The sequence below is a fragment of the Balaenoptera physalus genome (genome assembly GCF_965194825.1).
Source record: "Balaenoptera physalus genome assembly, contig: HAP1_SCAFFOLD_525, whole genome shotgun sequence".
Classification (NCBI taxonomy): domain Eukaryota; kingdom Metazoa; phylum Chordata; class Mammalia; order Artiodactyla; family Balaenopteridae; genus Balaenoptera; species Balaenoptera physalus.
The window spans coordinates 164,067-181,896 of record NW_028126198.1 but is presented as its reverse complement, the minus strand read 5'-3'; the positions used below and the strand labels follow the sequence as shown (position 1 = coordinate 181,896).

Sequence of the window (17,830 nt, the reverse complement as noted above, 5' to 3'; positions counted from 1 at the left end):
GAATGCACAGTAATTCCCTGAAGTCTCTAAATTACTGTGTGTGCATGTGGTGGGGAGAGGGATGAGAGGGATGGTGGGTGGTAAAGCTTTGCTTAATAGTTGGCAGTCTTACCTTTGTGATAGTGAAGAGTGTGGTAGGTTTTATCAGAGTCTCCTTAGGCTCTTGGGAAGATAGTTCATGGGAAGTGCAGAAATATTGTGTGTATGTATGAGTTTACTGTCTAATGGCTCACATGTCCATTCTATAAGATAGTGATGTGGTATTTTTCATTAGCAAAAAGTGCAAGTTATATAGAAAATTGTTAGTTATATAGGCTATAAACAAAAGATTAATATTTTCTGAAAACCTCATGCAAACTGACAGCAGTAGGGCCCTGGTGTTTACAGTACATTCAAATGATAGGCCAACTCACCAAAGTGGAAATAACACTGATAACTGTGGGAAAATGGTCAAACTGTGTAATCAGAAGAAATACAAATTAGATCTACAGTGAGGTTCCTCATTCATATCAGTAGGAATTTTTTTTTTTTTTTTCAAGTATCCAAAGCAAGGGTAGGAACTCAAAATGTCATGATTGGTAGCATTATACCCTAATGTGCCCCCCACCTTCTTTAGGAAGCAATTTAGCATTGTACATGGAGCCGTGAAAGTGATCTAACCTTTTGGCTTAGTCATTCCACTTCCGAAGATCTTTGCTAAGGAGATAAAACCATTATTTTAAAAAACTATGTACATAAAGATTTTCCTCATAATATTTTAAGAATAGAACTTTGTAAGCACCAATCCCCAGCAATAGGGGATTGGCTAAGTCCAGTATAGGAATAACACTTGATGGGCCAGTGTGTATTCATTAAACAATAAATATGCAACAGTGGGGTGGAGAGCGCTTGTTAGTAACAAGAAGACATAAATTGTACACTAATTAGAGCTTTTTTTAACGTATAAGAAAAGCAACTAAAAGTAACAGTTGTGAATCATTGTGTGTTAATGATTGTGAATGGTTGTGTGTAACTTTTAAACAGAGCATCGTTTTGTCTCATGCAGATTTTTGTTCATGATATTTGATAAAGGAATGAGCAAGTGACTTTTACCTTTCCCCACCTTTAGTGTGATCATCAGTACTGCTGATTAACCAGGTCTCCTTCAGTTGCAAGTTAAAAGAACATCACAGAGTTAAGCACTACTTGACCCAGGAGTTAAATGATCTCCTCAGTTCTGCTCTCCTCTGTTGATGTCTCCTGAAAAGCCTTTCCCCTCATGATAGCAAGGGGAGTGTCCAGCAGCTCAAGACTAGCTAAGGATCCTAGAGTACAGTTCTGCCGTTCTCTTTTCTTGGCAAGCCCCAGGACAGCTGTGATTGATTGGCCGTTCCTGGATCCTGTGCCTACCTTTGAACCCCCTAGGATAGAGTAGGGAGAGTGCCAGCTTTTTTCTGGTCACTTGGGCTAAGTTTACTTTTTTTTTTTTTGCATGTTGTCATTTCTTTTATCCCAGCCTTCTTGACTTTTGTATTTAGATCTGTAGTAGCACATCTTGGTTTGGCGGCTGTGTGTGTGTGTGTGTGTGTGTGTGTGTGTGTGTGTGTGTTAAAGCTTGCTTCTCTTTGATTCTGGCACTTAATTTTCCTGGACTTCCATTGAAAATTGTTAAGTTTTACCATGCCATAGACACTGATAAATAAGACAGCTACTTTGCAAACATTTCTGCTTATTTTTTAGATTCAAATGTAGTCTATTTACTTTCTTTTTGGTATAGGTAAGTAGTCATGAATTCTTTCGGAAGCTATAGGTTAGAGGCAGCTGTGAAAGTCTCTGCCTGCCATTTTGTGTACAGCTGAAATAATTTATTTTCCCATTGTCTTAATTTTTCAAATATGTAGGAGAAAAAAACTTTAAAATAATTGTATGGGTCTTTTACATAAAAATGTTGAATAGAATATTTTCTCCAAAAGCAGCTTGATAAACTTCAAATTCAGTGAAGGAATTTTCATGAAGAACAAAGCAGTTGGTTTAGCTCTGTAAATTACTAGTGCTGGCAATGACATTAAAATGGATGGCTCAGATTCCTGTTAAAACGGGAAGTCCAAAATTACTGTTCGTGCCACATTCTTTCTGGGTGGGAAAAGGGGATTCTAGGTAGATACATTTGTGAAATGCTGGGTTAGACAGAATTCACTACTAGACTAATTAGTTTTTAATATATCAATGTGTGTATTCTTTGGATTCTCTAAGAGGCAGGGATATATTTGTATTTCACTTTGACCATCAAAGCCATCTTTCAAAAACAGATCAGTTATTATGTGGTTTGGGAAATAATTGCCTTAACCATTACTCTTTATCTGAATCTTGGTCCAGTTTCTTAAAAGATTGGTTAAATGGTTTGAGATGGACTTTGCTGAGGAAGTGTCATAGGGCTTTTATGTTTGTTTGTTTGTTTGAAACAACAACCTTACTATCCTGTGTGGTAGCTTGTGCTTGTTTTGTATTTCTGCCTAAATAGAAGACGCTATCCCACCTTGGTGCAAGGTGGGCTACAGGCAGACCCACCTTTTCGTGTAGGTATGGCCAAAATTTTTTTCTAGTAGCCCTATGATCTGCTCCAGAAAGTACTCTTATTGAAGCCCCAAATTAATCATGCAGCGTGGAATGAAGAAGTGAGTTTAGCTTTGGAAATAGAGGGCAAAGTTAAAAATCACTCTCATGGAAGTGTTCCTCTAGATTAGAACATTGAACTTTTATGTAGTCCTCTTAAATCTGCCATGATGAATAGCCCCCAGATAAACCACAGCCAATGAAATGAGTTCATTTGTTGAATGGAGTTAGAATTAGCCATTTGATTGTCTGAAGAACATTTGCCAAAAGCAACTCACTTCGTTTTGGCATATTTGATATATTGAGCTGGTATCTGACAGTAGTTGGCCACAGCATAACTTGCTTCTTGAGACTGTTCCTGGAATGTGCTAGTAATACCAGCTTTAAAAGAGGGTGACTGAATTTTTAATTGATAAATAGGAGGGGAGTCACATATATGATTCATCTAAAAATGGCATAGATTATTTAGGTGCAAGTTAAAGAAGTCTAAGACATAGCCATGGTTTTACTCCACATGTATGGAGAGTTTCTACAATTTTGCTGTTTCCCAATAGAATTTTTATATTGTGCCTTTACTAAAATTGCCTTTTTGTCATTACTAAAAGCTCTTCTCAAGACTATTAATAAGTGGTTTCAATCAATGTGTAGCTATCTTTAAAATCATGTATTTTTCTACTCAACTAAATCACCACACCTTTTTCTCTTCTTCCTATACAGACTTAGCTTTGGAACCAAACCCTTCTGACCACCCAAGGGCAAGCACCATTTTTCCGAGCAAATCTCAAACAGATGGTAAGGCAATGCTTTTTTTTCCCTGAGAAAAAGAGTGAAAACTGTTTTTGTTTTGTGTATTATAGGAGGTATTTAGAAAAACTCTTACAGTGGTTTAAATGTTTCACTTTTTTATGTATTCACTTGTCTTATTTTAATATGTTGATGATACAGTTTCCTTTAGTTGTCAGTGTTTTAGGGAGGAGAACACTTAGACTATCTGTTTATACATTTTGCCACCTCTTTATCAACATAGTCAACTGGCCACATGATTTAGATGTGGTCTATTTCTCCATGCTACTTTGTCCTTTTCCCCTTGCTCCGAAGAGCACATATGTTAAAGACAAATGATAGGGTTTAGGTCACAGTTAGGTTTTCATTTGGTCAAATCAGAAAAATCAGTTGTTATATGTGGGAATTGAGCCTTGTGATTTTGGCCCTGTTTTACACAGTGTTCAACCAGACGAGCCTATCTCACATCCAGATTTATGCTACTCAGAACTTTTAAGCTATTCAAAACTTTCTCATCCTAATGTAGTGCTGTGCCAGGGTAATAAGAGCAACATGCCATATGGGGTTTTCCAGAAGATTATCCTCAGCATGTGAAACTCATATACATTTCCTGTGTCCTCGTTTTAAGATGAGAATCAGAACCGTAGAATTTTTTGCACTCCTGCTTGCCTGCTTGTCTTCCTGAATGTTATGTTAAATCCTAGTTTATTTGCTAAAAAGCCATACGTGACCAAGTTTTTCAGTTGATTACGAGAGCAGGAATACAAGAAGTGAACATTCCATAATATTTAAAGTGATGCAGCACAATAAAAAACGGAGGTTTGGTTTTTTGTTGTTGTTGTTTTGCTTTTGGTTTTTTTCCGTTAGATCACTGGTTTTTATAAAAGGATATAACTCAGGAACAGCCAGATGGAAGAGATGCATAGGGCCAGGCATGGGGACAGGGCACAGAGCTTTGATGCCCTCTGCAAGGGTACTACATGCTCACCAACCTGGAAGCTCCTGGGGTTTCTAACTTGCATTTTTCTAGTGTGTGTACTTGAGCCACTCATTTCTGGTTAGGATTGCTCTATTTCTCAGTTTCTTCCAGAGCCATGAGCTGCTCACATGTAGAGGGGCTCTGGAGACAGTAAAAGAAAAGCTGTCCCATGCCTGTCTCTCTCTTCAGCCTTAAGGAATCCGTGCCTGTGATGCCTGTCTGGAGTTAAAGGAGGCAATGTGAGCAAGAGTGTGGCCTAAGACCCTCTTCAGGCTTTTATTCTTCTGGCCTTTGTTGGAGCAAAACCGTTTTGTGTGCTGTAGATATGTTCATTTAGGTCAGCACACTCATTTTAAAATTTACGTTTAACATAGGTTACTTTCCAGTTGTGTATTTTTTCAGTAAGGTATTTGAGTAGGTTACCATTAAGTGGTTCAGGATGCTTCCAGAGATCCTGGTGCGTTCGGAGATGAGTGCCTGGCCAGAAACTGGTTCGTAGAGTTGTCATCTGTAGATTGTGGTAATTAAAGTAAGCTGTGTGTAAATGAAGACTGAGAAAATACTCCTGGCTAGTAGTTCAGCTATGCAGCAGGTACATTTTTTTATTAGCTAAGTTTCTCACCTGGCCTGATTTGCTTTGTCCTTTTCTTTTGTAAATGGGGAGTCTTTCATTTGTGCCTAATACAGAATATCTATTAGGTCAAAAAAGTGAAACTAAGTTTTTAGATTTTATTTATAGGACTCATCTTGCTGGGTGATTTAAATTATATATTTTGTTGGAAATTATTTTAAAAAATAGAATGGAATTCTATCTCATTGTGTTATTGGTAATCCATCAGATAATTAGTGACTACTTTTATTTTTCTATGGCATTTGTATCAGAATTCATCAGTTAATTTTTTTTATTCTTAGTGCGGGAAAAGAGGAGGAGCAACCATTTCAACCATGTAAGTAAACAGTTGAAAAGTTAAGAAATTAATAGTTTGAATTAAAAATATGTCTGCCATGATTCCTAAAAATATGATGGATCCAATACTGTTAGCATGGACCTCTTTTTTGTAGATTTTCTAAATCTCTATTTTCCTAATTATCAAATGTATTCAGGAAAGTCTTTGACTTAGTAGTGCCCATTTTTTAAGGGTTCTGACATTTACGTTAAATTTCACTAATACGGTTGTAGTATAAAGATCTGCCTTAAATTCTTTTGCCTTATTTTTTTGATCTTATTTTTTAACCAAAGTAATAAAAGTATAACAGGTAAGTTAATTTTTAGCACTGTCCATTGACTTCTTGTCATAGCAGGTGAAAGCTGAGCTTCTTCGCTCCACCATGACGTTATTTCCCTCCCTGTGTTCCCTCAACATGTATCAGTTTTTATTAAATCAGAATCAATGTTTACATTACTACGACTCTGCAAATATTGTGCATTGCTGAGCCATATAGTTCTCTGACTGTGCCTCCTCCTTGTACACCCTTCATTCTTTTTCTTAAATATTAATGAAATTGGAGCACTTCTGCACTTCTCTAGGATAACCCAATCCCCCTTTTCCTAGCCAACGTGATCTCACACAGCCAAATGCAGTAAGTAGCTCCCTGCCCGGTCTCCCTGCTTTCACATTCTTCATTTTTTCTGTGGAATTAATTTCCTGACTATATTCACTTGCCTGTTTTCTAACAGCTATTTTTTTCCCCAAATGTTTTAACATTTGTCACATGCCTATGAAAACTATTTTCCGTCTACTAAGCCACATCTCTTCCATTTTTTTCTTGGAGACACTTTGCCCCAATCTTTTGTCTTCCTACTCCCATATAGACTAGTGTTCCCCTAGGCCTGCTCTATGCCTCTTTTCCTGGGATATCTGTGTGAAGTCATCTGGGATCTCACATAACTCTGCTCTCTTATGTTGGATCCCCTATGTCCTAGATTCTGTTTCCCTCTTGTCTTGTTATACTTCCTTGTTTTACTGGAGCACATTTTCCTGGGAAAAGGGCACATGGGCAGAAAGTTTAGAGAGATCTAGCTTCTCTGAAACTCCTTCTATTTGATAAAGTATAGAATTCTCAGTTGAAACTAATTTTTGCCGTTCTAAAGATATTTCCCTCTCATCTTCTCATTTACACTGTTGCTCTTAAACCTGTTGACATTGTATGGTACATTGTACATGACCGATTTTAGTCATTTTCCCCCATCCCTTCCTTCTCGGGAACCTTTTAGTACCTTCCCTCTCCCTGGGATTTTGAAATTTCATAATTTGGTTTGGTATAGACCTTTTTGGTGTGTTTCTTTGATATTCTGTTTTTTTCTTCCAGGTTCCTATTATTCAGATGTTGGAAGTCTTAGACTTACCAGATCGCTAACTTTTTTCCCCTCCTGCTTTGCATTTTGTCTTTTTGTCCTGCTTCCTGGAGATTTCCTTGACTGTGCTCTAATCCTTCTATTGAATATATTGTTTTGTCTACCTTATTTTCAATTTATAGAGTTCTCTTATATCCTGTCATTCTTTTTTTCACTGATGCAATTTCAAGTTTTCATTTGCTCCTGAGTTTTTATCACTCCCATCAATTCCTTCTTCCCGTTTTGTTTTGTTTTTTTTTAAAGCGTCCTTATATTTTATTTTATTTATTTATTTTTTGGCTGCATTGGGTCTTGGTTTCTGCACGTGGGCTTTCTCTGGTTGCGGTGAGCTGGGCCTACTCTTTGTTGGGTGCGTGGGCTTCTCATTGCAGTGGCTTCTCTTGTTGCGGAGCACAGGCTCTAGGGCGTGCGGGCTTCAGTAGTTGCGGCTCATGGGCTCTAGAGCGCAGGCTCAGTAGTTGTGGCGCATGGGCTCAGTTGCTCTGTGGTATGTGGGATCTTTCTGGGCCAGGGCTCGAACCCGTGTCCCCTGCATTGGCAGGCGGATTCTTAACCACTGCGCCACCAGGGAAGTCCCATTCCTTCTTCCTGTTTTGATCTCTTACTTGTTGGGGGCTTCCCTCAAACGTGTGATGGTCCTTGGCTGTCTGTTAAGATCTAATTGGAAGCATCACTTGGACAACTCGTTAACTGATGGGCCTCACTGCAAGGATTTGGGGACCACGCCTCTGAACTCTGAGCCTGCCTTGGGTTCTGTAAGACAAACTGGTTTTCTTGTTCCTGTCCTAGTCAGCCTCTGTAGGTACCAAGGTTGTGCTTCCTCTGTTCTGCCATGTCAGTTACCACTCCTTTATCTAGTCTTTTCACCTTTCAAACATTAAAAATCATCTGCTGTTTATCCTGTCTTATGTATAGCTTTTTTAAAAAATGCCTTTAATTCTAATGAGATGATATCTGAAAGAAGGGGGAGAGGAAATAGATTTGTGGTCAGTCTACTCAAACTTAGATTTATTCTTTGAATATAGGTTCTGAGTTTGAAGTTTAATGCAATATAATTAACGATATTAATTCAGACAATATTTTTGATTATACCTATAATTAGAATATTATACTTTTCTACTAAGGCCTTGAGTATGAATTCTATTCAAACCACTCACCCTACCATATTGTCCATTAATGTGCAACATAGATGGAGTATTACAGACTTTTCAGTGAAAGTCATTGATTCTTAATAAACGTATCCAAAACTTGTGAAAAGGGGGAAGAAAAAAGTGAACTTCAGCTTTATTCTCTCTCTTTTTTTTTTTTTTTTCATTTATATACTTTTATTTGGGAATGTTTAAATCAATACAGAGAAAACGAAATTTCAGAGACAATGAATATCATTAGTTTGGATATCATTACTTTATTATAAAAGAAACACGGAAATTATTTACAGGATGAAAGATTTCAGAACTTCAGTGGCAGCTTCACGTGATGCCATTGGGGGAACGGGCAGCTTCACGTGATGCCATTTCAATAGTGACTTATTTTAGTCGACATATTTTCCAAGAATGTCACCATCTCTAAATAAGAAATAATCCTTGTCATCTAGAACTACTTTGGTGCCTCCATATTCTGGGAGAAGAACTTTATCTCCAACTTTCACACTAACTGGTTGAATCTCTCCACCCTTTCCTTTAGAGCCTGATCCAACAGCTACTACCATTGCTTGCAATACTTTTCCTTGCGATTTTTCTGGAAGCATAATGCCTCCTTTGGTTACAACTTCGGGTGCACTTCTTTCAACTAATACTCGGTCAAAGAGGGGAAGAAACTTTCTAAATGCCTGTCCTGCCATGACTCGGGTTGCCGCACTTCGTACTCTCGCTCTCTCCAGCTTTATTCTTTTAATGGGTTAAAATCAGAGGCAGTAGGCACAATGGGAAGAGTCATTGGGTGGGGGCAGGATTTCAACAGGTACTTGACCTTTAATGATAAGCTTTGAGGGTTGTTACTTACTAGCCTCCTAGGTATGATTATTTTCTAGTCTTCACCATTAAACCTGCAGTCTACTAAGCAACCTTTCCCCTTATAAAGATTGTAAAAGTCCATGTATTTTGTCCTTAGTGCTGAATGAAGATAAATACTCTTCTTCAGTGACCAATTGAAATAATACCTATGAACATTAAACTGTCAGTAGTGTTTTTTGCTACTTGTTTTTTTTTTTTTTTGTATTTGCATTTTATACCCTTATGTGTGTCAGTGCAGTTTATTGAGGTTGTGAGCCAGCAATGGTAAAGCTTTAATCATAAGGGACAGTTATCTTAAATTTTCAAGCAAGATGAGAGGAAAGTAATCTGCTGGCAGCTAACATATCTAGGCTTTGCTCAGAGGCTTCAATTCTGCCATCCTTTAGTGAACACTAGATGCTGGAAAGTTTGAATAGTTTCAGGAGTAGGCCTGTGGAAGTGTTTCTTTTGTAGGATCGAGCCAGTAGACTGTAAGTTGCTGATACAACTTAAATGAGCCCCCATAGGATTATAGAGCACATCTAATTAAAAATTTTAAATGTTTTAGCAGTAATATTTCCAAAGACAAATCAATATACATTCATAATAGAAAAAAAAGTTTTTAATAGAGGAAAACAGGATAAATAGCACCCAAAGCTCTACCAACTAGTCTATATTTTGGTACATTTCCTTACTATTTTTATTCCCCTCATATATATAGATTTTTGGTCAGAATTGACTTTTATTACGTGTAGTGTATGTCATATTATACCCTAATAGTAGTGACCTTAAAAGATAACCTGCTTCGTTTAGAATCAAAGTATTTGAATGAGTGAATTTTCATTTTTCATGCTGTATCTGTTTTTTGAGATTCTAAAATTACACATTAACCAAATAGCTTAAGGACCATATCAGAGTTTTAGTTTAAAACATTTCTAGCTTGAAGGAGAAATTAGTCTTCCAAATAGTGATACTGTTTCAAATATGTTACATCTAGAACTTTTTGTTAATAAGGAATAAGTGGCTTTGCATAAAGCATCTGAAACAAGCAAAATGGTGTTTTATATATGCCATTTGGATATTTCTGATTATTGGATACTGGCAATTTTTATTTAAATGCTCTGTATTTTAAAAAGCATCAACTAGATTTTCTCCCTGCCTCACCTTTCATGTATTTGTGGAGGACATTGATGGGAGAGTGTGACAGCATGGTGAAAACTATTTTATATTAATAGGAGGAAGGAAGGCTCATCTGAATTAGTAAACAAACAAAAACCAAAACCAAAACCCAGCTTTAAAATTGTTCGTATTCTGTGGTATTAAAGAATGCTACTCTTCCTTCCAGTGGCTTTCAGTGATTGGGATTTGGTTATTGGCCTTACTTTAAGGAAGAGAGTTGTCCTAACATAGTTTAGGCCATTTTAGTATTTGACTATTGCCGTGTTCATGGGCTCTTCACAAATAAATGGATACTTCTAAAGTGTTTTAAAGATAGTTCATTCTCTAGAGGGTCTCAAAAAGTTCTTTGTCACCTATCCAACACCACTGTAGATAAATTCTCACGAATTTGTACCTTTAGTAAGATTTACCTCCAGTTGTAACTGATCTTAAATAATTTCTCAAACACTTGTCGAATCCTAATTTGTCCCAGATTCTGTGCTCAGTAGCTGGAGGTAGGAGAAGAATCTTCCTAACCTGGAGAAGCTTGTTTACTTAAGAGGGTGGTACTATGCAAGCAGCTGAGACCATGGAACAGTTGGTAAATTAGATGTGTGAGTGTGCAGAAAGTGAGAAGTTTTGTGGTGTGCCTGCTGGCAAAGGGATCCTAGAGGCAGATGGGGTCAAGCTTGCTGGGACAGGAGGAAGAAAAAGGCATTGCAGGCAGAGAGCAGCATGGGTGAGGCAGGAGTGTCAAATAACACGTAGAACAGAATTAGTACAATTTTGAAATGAATGGCAAGTATTCTCTGAGGTTCTCACTTGAGTAATGTAATGGCAGTCTTACTTAAACATGAAGTGAGAAGTTAAATTCTCAGAGTTGTTTTATCCGTTTTTTTTGGATGCGAGAGAATCTTTAAGCAGTACCTTTTTGTCCTCCAGATAAGGAAATTGAGGCCCAGAGAGACTTATGGCCCCCAGCTTTTTAGTGATAGAGCAGCCCTGGCATGCCCAGCCTCTGATTGGAAAACGTTTGTTTCGTCACACTGTCTCCTGAACATTTATTATTGGTGTTCATTTACTGCAGTGAAATGCTCCTACATCGGTATTATATAAAGCATTACGTTTTATTGTAGTAAATGAATAGAAATAGGAAATCTCAGCTGCATTTCATTGCTTAAGGAAAAAACCCTGAAATCTTATTCTAAACTTTTTACATTATTATAAAGGTAATTTATAATAGGTGCTTGCCAGGTTTGATTATAGGTACTATATCAAGGCAGCATTTTAGAACCCATTTCTCAAAGCTCGTCTGTGGAAGTCAGAGTATAGAGGTTTCCCATAGAGCTGCACATGATATCACACTCAGGCAGTTCATGGAGTGTAAGAAAAATCTTAATGCTTTATCGTTTGACATTTTAACCGAGGAAAAACACACACTTGATAGGTTTAACTTACTGTGACATTTTCTTCTATTTCCCTTCCCCTTCAGGTATCTCCAGGGCAGCTTACTAAAAAGTATAGCTCATGCTCAACAATATTTCTAGATGACAGCACGGTCAGCCAGCCTAATCTTAGAACCACAGTAAAATGGTGAGTACAAGTAGGTTGCCAAGGGCTGAGTGACAGACCCCCTTATCGCTAAAAGCATCCTAGCCATACATAAGTTCATTCATTTGAATTGTCCTTTTCAGTGATCAGGTTAAAAAACTGGTGTCAACTATAGATTGATTTCAAGGACCTAAATATGAATTTTCAGTTTCCATTTTAATCTTAGAGCGCATGATAGAAGGGAAAGCCAGTTAGCAAATAAGAAATCCCAGAAAAAGTATAAATCTTTATTTGACGCGTTTCTGTTGCTAAGCCATTGTTGAACACAGTGAGAAAGAGAGGTGCTTTTGATTGGCTGTTTCTAGAGACAATTATTACTGTATGAGTTGTAGTCCTCAAACAACGTGCACTACTTTGGAAGCTGCTCTTAGAAGAAGGAACAGCTTGTCCCCTGCTGGCACCAAAGCGAATCTGCATTTAAATTTAATTGGAGTTTGTCAGATTTATCCCACTGTGCTTTTTTTTTTTTCCTGCACTCTTTCTGTATGAAATTTTACTTCTCCTTCCTGTCCCCCAAAGAGGGGGAGAATATATCAAACCAGTCTTAAGAAATACACACTCAAGCTTAATTTCTTTGTAGATGAAATTTGTTCAACTGAGGTTTTAACTTAATAGACACATTTAAGTTTTGTTTATATATATATATCTCCAACACACTGTATCACTCACAGCAGAGAACAATAAAAGAGGTGAGGTTTCGGAAACATGGCTGTGGTCAGGCTTATACTTAAGGAGACACGAACAGTGTCATGATGATGGAAACTATTCTTTAATTTCTGGGAGCACCTCATAGTCCACAATTGGAGATGCACTTTCAAAACACCCTAATGATGAACCTTTCAAGCTTATTTAAGAGAAAAAAACCAAACGGGATGCAGAGCTTCTTGCCTCCTCCCTCGCGGTTGTCCACGAAACATTAACATCTCCTTAGGATATGAATGTTGATTTTCCAGAACACAGTTTGGGAAATGCTATTTGAAAATATTAATGTCCTTATCCTTAATTTTATTTGTTGTCTTAATTTTATAAGCTAATTGTATTTTTAATTGGTTTTTAATGTGCCAGCTTTTTTTTTAGCTATTTAAATTCTCAGTAACTTCTACTTTAATTAAAGACAGCAAGTTCACAGTCATAATAATGTAACTTTCCTCTCTTGCTTACAATAATAGTTGCAGTCAAGTCATGTTTCAGCAAAAACTGAGCCCCATCTCTAAAGTCCTGAGTTTGGGCACTTATCACATAATCACTCAATGTTTTTCTTCAGCCAAGACACTGAATCTGTGGGTACAAAAACCACTCTACTTTGGCTAGAGTCGCAGCTTCTTTTGAATTCAAAAGAGTCTGATGTCCAGTATATAATTCAAAAGTACTTTGAAAGTAAACCTTGCTCAGGGACTTCCCTGGTGGTGTAGTGGTTTAAGAATCTGCCTGCCAACGCAGGTGACACAGGTTCGAGCCCTGGTCTGGGAAGATCCCACATGCCGCAGAGCAATTAAACCCGTGCGCCACAACTACTGAGCCTGTGCCGTAGAGCCCGCGAGCCACAACTACTGAGCCCGTGTGCAACTACTGAAGCCCACGCACCTAGAGCCCGTGCCGTGCAACAAGAGAAGCCACCACAGTGAGAAGGCCGCGCACCACGACAAAGAGCAGCCCCCGCTCTTGGCAACTAGAGAAAGCCCGCGCGCAGTAACAAAGACCCCATGCATCCCAAATTAAGTAAAATTAAATAAAATTAAAAAAAAAAAAAAAAGATTTACCTTGCTCAGACAAGAAGGTTTCATCCTTTTTTTTCCCGACCTAGTCTAATTTTTGGAAGTACAGTAAATTTTAATTTGCTCTCATGAAGTTTTAGAAATGATCATTCATCACATTCATTATTGGTGAAATAAAGGTTTACTGAGAAAATTAATAGGGCCAATTGGCTTTTAGGAATGATTTTGAAAATGTTTATCATGGGGTTAGTTTTCAGTGGGGTAGCTGTTCTCAGTGGGGTAGGTGAGCCTTATTAGAATCACTTATGCAACTTTTCAAGATATATGTTTCTGGATGCACAAAGTCCACCCGCCTGCCCCCGCCTCCAAGACACAGTGTCTGTGTGTCTGTCTGTCTGTCTGTCTCTCTCTCACCCACGCACACACACCTGTTGACAAGATGGGGAATGATGTGAAGCATGATTATATGGACAAAAGCATCCCGAGTGATTCTCCGATCTTAACCCTAACTCATTCATCCCTAAACTTTGCTGCACGCTGCAGTCATCTGGGGATCTTTAAAAACAGTCCTGATGCCCAAGTCATACCCAGTGCCGGTTAAATCAGAACATCTTGAAGCAGAAGCCAGGCAGTTTTTAAAGCTTCTCAGATGATCCCAGTGTGCAGCTGAGCTTGGGAGCCACTATTTGGTTAGAGGGCAGGAGAAAGAGAACTGCTTCTGATAATTAGTGGGACCTTAGGTAAGTCAGTTTTAAGCCTTGGTTCCCTTATCTGTAAAATGGGTGGTTTAATTAAATGTCATCTACGGTTCAGTGGTCCTTTCCATCATAAAACTTCTAATGCTGTGATTTTAAAATCAATTTGAAGATGAAACTTGGAAGCACTATAGAAGTATCCATCTTTGATGCTAACGGTGTTACAGGCCTTTATACAAGTGCTAAGATTCTATAGACCTATTCTAAAATTCAGATTTGCCTTCCCTCAATTATTTTGAGTTTCATTTTAGACACTGAGAACAAAGGGGAGCATATAACTTAACCAGAGAACCCCTTTGTTGCCTAATATACAACATCTGTGAATAACTTAGGAATATAGTAACTTAAAAAAGACTACCTAAGGACTTGTATCTATCTGTTCGTTAATACTTTATTTAAAATAATTTGGAAATACCTGTCATTAATAGGATACTGTGTAGTATTATGCTGTCTTATTAGCACTGCTTATTTCAGGATAGCTAGACCTATCATCAGTTTTGTGGCTATAAAATTTTGCTATTAAATTTTCTAATAATTATGTAAAAGTGATTTGAAATCATTTTGGTATAGAGCACTTTTATTATTTACTTTTAGGGAAATAATGGAAAACGGATGGGTAGGTGGATAGCGAACTAAATCAACTGAAATGCAGGGGCTAACAAAACAACCACACACACACACACACACCCCCACACACAAACTACTATATGGCTTAAATTTAAGCATGTGTATAGATAGATATAACTTGTACAGGACAGAAGGTTTTGTGGGTAGAAGGACAAATGACAGGGGACATATGTAATAATTTATATATTATAATAATCAACCAAAACATGCCTTCTAACAGCATATCTAGCATTTTGGGTCTCCTAATTTTGCTAAAAGCTGAAGAACCTAAAACAAGGGGGAAAGCACCCATGTGGTACTGTTCTGAATTCGAGGATTTCGGGGCCACTGGGCCTCTGGAAGGTCTTCCCTCCTTGCTAACCCCTTTTTAAAAATGTCTTCAGGCCTGATATGATAAAAATCAGTGATGACAATGTATTTTTTTTCCTCCACAGTATGACCTTAGCAATATATTACCACATCAAGAACAGGTGAGCTCTTTTGAAACCTATCTTGTTATTCCAGCTAATTAATTTACAAGGTATCAAGTTTAGTGTTAGGTAATAACTATAGATGTTACTGGCATAAGCTTTTATTATTAGAGTGCTTTTATTACAATATAGAAGTGAATCATTTATTTTTCTCTTAGGACCCTTAATTCTTAGGTTACTGAGCATCCCAAAGAGTATTTGTTTATATGGGTTATATTGATAATTTACTGTATTAGAAATTGAAATTGAGAATTTAAAAAATTAAATTCATTGTATATTAAAACAGGGTGTGCCTTAGCACTACTGAAATTTTGAGCTAGATAATGCTTTGTTGTGGGGTGTCGTCCTGTGTGTTATAGGATATATAGCAGCACCCTTGGCCTCTACTCACTAGATGCCAGTAGCACCTTCTTCCCTCCACATTACGACAACCAAAACTGTCTCCAGCCATGGCCAGAAGTCCCCTGGGGGACGAAATCACCCCTGATTGGGAACCCCAGTGTTCAACATAAATCATTTTTTTTAATGAAAAATAACTATTTTCCACAACAAAAAATATTGAGAGAAAAGTATCTCCTCAATAGAAGACAGCTGATTCTCATATCTATTCTGTCTTCAGTCATTTGTTTTGAAGAAACAATATGAAGAAGATCCAGCCGCTTGCAGATATATAGTTGGAAAAAGGTGTATTTTTAAAGCCTTCAGATAATTTGGTATATTCTTTGATACTGTACCAAAAGTCTGCATGTGCTAGTTTCTTAAATTAGTTAAAATGGAATTCTAAATCATATCAATGAACTTGTAATAAATACTATGTTAAATTAATACCCATTGATCTGTCATGCATACTGAGTAGATCTTTTTACCTGTACCTGACTTTATAATATTATACATTGGTCATTTGGAAAGTATTGGTTCACATTTCTTTAGACAGTGTCAAAAACTCACTTTTGTTAGTATCACCACCAGTCTTACCAGAAAAGTCTTTTAAGTGTTGAGAAGTTGTCAAGTTCACAATCGAAGGTAGAAGTTTTCCAAAACTCCTGATATTTTTAGCTTGATGGCTTGAATTTTATCATTGGCAACAAATAACTTTAGAGTTATTTTCCTTGAAGTGACAGGCTCACTTTGTTCATTTTTGAAAGAATGACTGTGTCAGTTGTACATTCAAATAACGATGGTGTTCGATGAAAAAAGTGTTTCAAATAAAGATGGTGTTCTATGAAAAAAATGACTTACCGCCAAGTCACAAGTGCTTTTCCTTAACACAGCCATATTTCAGTATGTAAAAGTGCTTAATGCATACTTTCCACTTATTCAGAATATTAAAAAGAAGGACCAAGGTTTAAGAACACTATTAATTTTTACTCTTTTATCAAGGATGTTCTTCAAGCAGATTTTTTAACTGCAAGTGGCAGTGAATAATTGAATGACTTCTAATTCAGTTTGGTACCACTGCCTTGATTCATGCTCAGAAACCAGCAGTTTTACCCACTTTTGCTTTTATACATCCATAGCAAATGTCACACAATGTGAAGGGCAGGTAGTGTCTTAGTATTCTTATAAAAGCAGTTTTGACCTCTTGGGCCTCCTGAAGGAGGGGATAGGGGAGAATCCCAGAGGCCTGCAGACCACATTTAGAGAACCGCTGTTCAAATGAGCGCAGTGTATTAGTGTGGTGAAATTTTAAATTAAAAAGCCTGGTTTCTTTTAAAATAAAAAGACAATTACATTTTTAACTCAAACTATTTAAAAGAGACAAGAAGAAATACACAATAAGGATATAAAGAACTAAAGAGAAAAAAACGGGAAAAAACCATGAATCTCATATTCACATTGATTGAAGTGAGAAGAATTTATTGCCCACCACCACTGCTTCATAAAATGTTCTTGCATATTCCAGTGTGAGGTTAGAGGGGTGAAAATATATTGGTTTACTAGCATTGCCTGTTAGGGAGGGTCAGTGCTTATAGAGGCAACTCTGGCTGGTTGTTGTAGAAAAGGTTTCACAGAACTTGATGTGCTGAGTAAAAATAGGTCAGGAAACCTTTCTAAGGGTGGAATCCAGGAGAAGAATTTATAAAACTGTTTGCTTCGTTGAAGGTTAAGCTTCCTCTACCCCTCTCTCTACTCCTAGCCGATATTTTACTAAGATAGTAAGTCCTGAATTAATTTTTTAAATGCACATTCTTATTTTATAGAGTTGCAGATAGATCCTTGGATATTTTTGATGAGAGATTACATCCACTCACAGTAAGTGTCAGTTTTATTGAAGTGGTATTTTTCTCTTATACAGTTGTGTTTATTTCATGCTGATTTGCTTTGAAATTAATTACTAGAAGAAAATTACTTCCTCCAGCTCGAAGTCAAATTCATCTTCCTTTAAGTCTTCTTCCCCACGCCATGTTGTGTCTAGTCATTTTCCCGAAGGCGTGTTGTATAAGGGGTTGATGGATATGAACCGAGTTGCACTTTGTGTGAATAGTGAGCAGGTAAGTAAACATACCCAAGTAACAGAAAATGTATCTTTTTAAAGGATGATGTTCCATAGCATCAAACAATATAAATATTTGTAAATAAACCTAATATGATAAGGCCTCTAAGAAGAAAATTAGAAAACTGTTTACATTTTAAACGAATTAAAATGACAAAGTTTTAAAATTCACTTCTCCGGGTGCTCTGTGGCCACACGTGGCTGGCGACTGCTGTACAGGACAGCACATTCTTAGAGCCTTATGGTTACAGGACACTGGAAATGTGTTTTCAAAGTTGACTACAGAAAAGTATGACATA

General features: G+C 37.3%; 1 protein-coding gene and 1 pseudogene across 2 annotated transcripts in view; one reads left to right on the top strand and one right to left on the bottom strand.

The window, feature by feature from the left end:
- LOC309653519 (cyclin-Y-like protein 1) overlaps positions 1 to 17,830 on the top strand; it is a 41,815-nt pseudogene that overhangs the window by 6,067 nt on the left and 17,918 nt on the right. Inside the window, exons 2-6 of the transcript in view lie at positions 3,310 to 3,384; positions 5,267 to 5,301; positions 11,352 to 11,452; positions 15,002 to 15,037; positions 17,239 to 17,290. The product of the transcript in view is annotated as a cyclin-Y-like protein 1 (transcript). The remainder of the gene's footprint in view (positions 1 to 3,309; positions 3,385 to 5,266; positions 5,302 to 11,351; positions 11,453 to 15,001; positions 15,038 to 17,238; positions 17,291 to 17,830) is intronic.
- On the bottom strand, positions 8,032 to 8,982 carry LOC309653520 (10 kDa heat shock protein, mitochondrial). Its single transcript, XM_082478454.1, has one exon. The coding sequence runs from the start codon at positions 8,548 to 8,550 to the stop codon at positions 8,242 to 8,244; it is 309 nt and encodes a 102-aa protein (XP_082334580.1). The 5' UTR covers positions 8,551 to 8,982; the 3' UTR covers positions 8,032 to 8,241.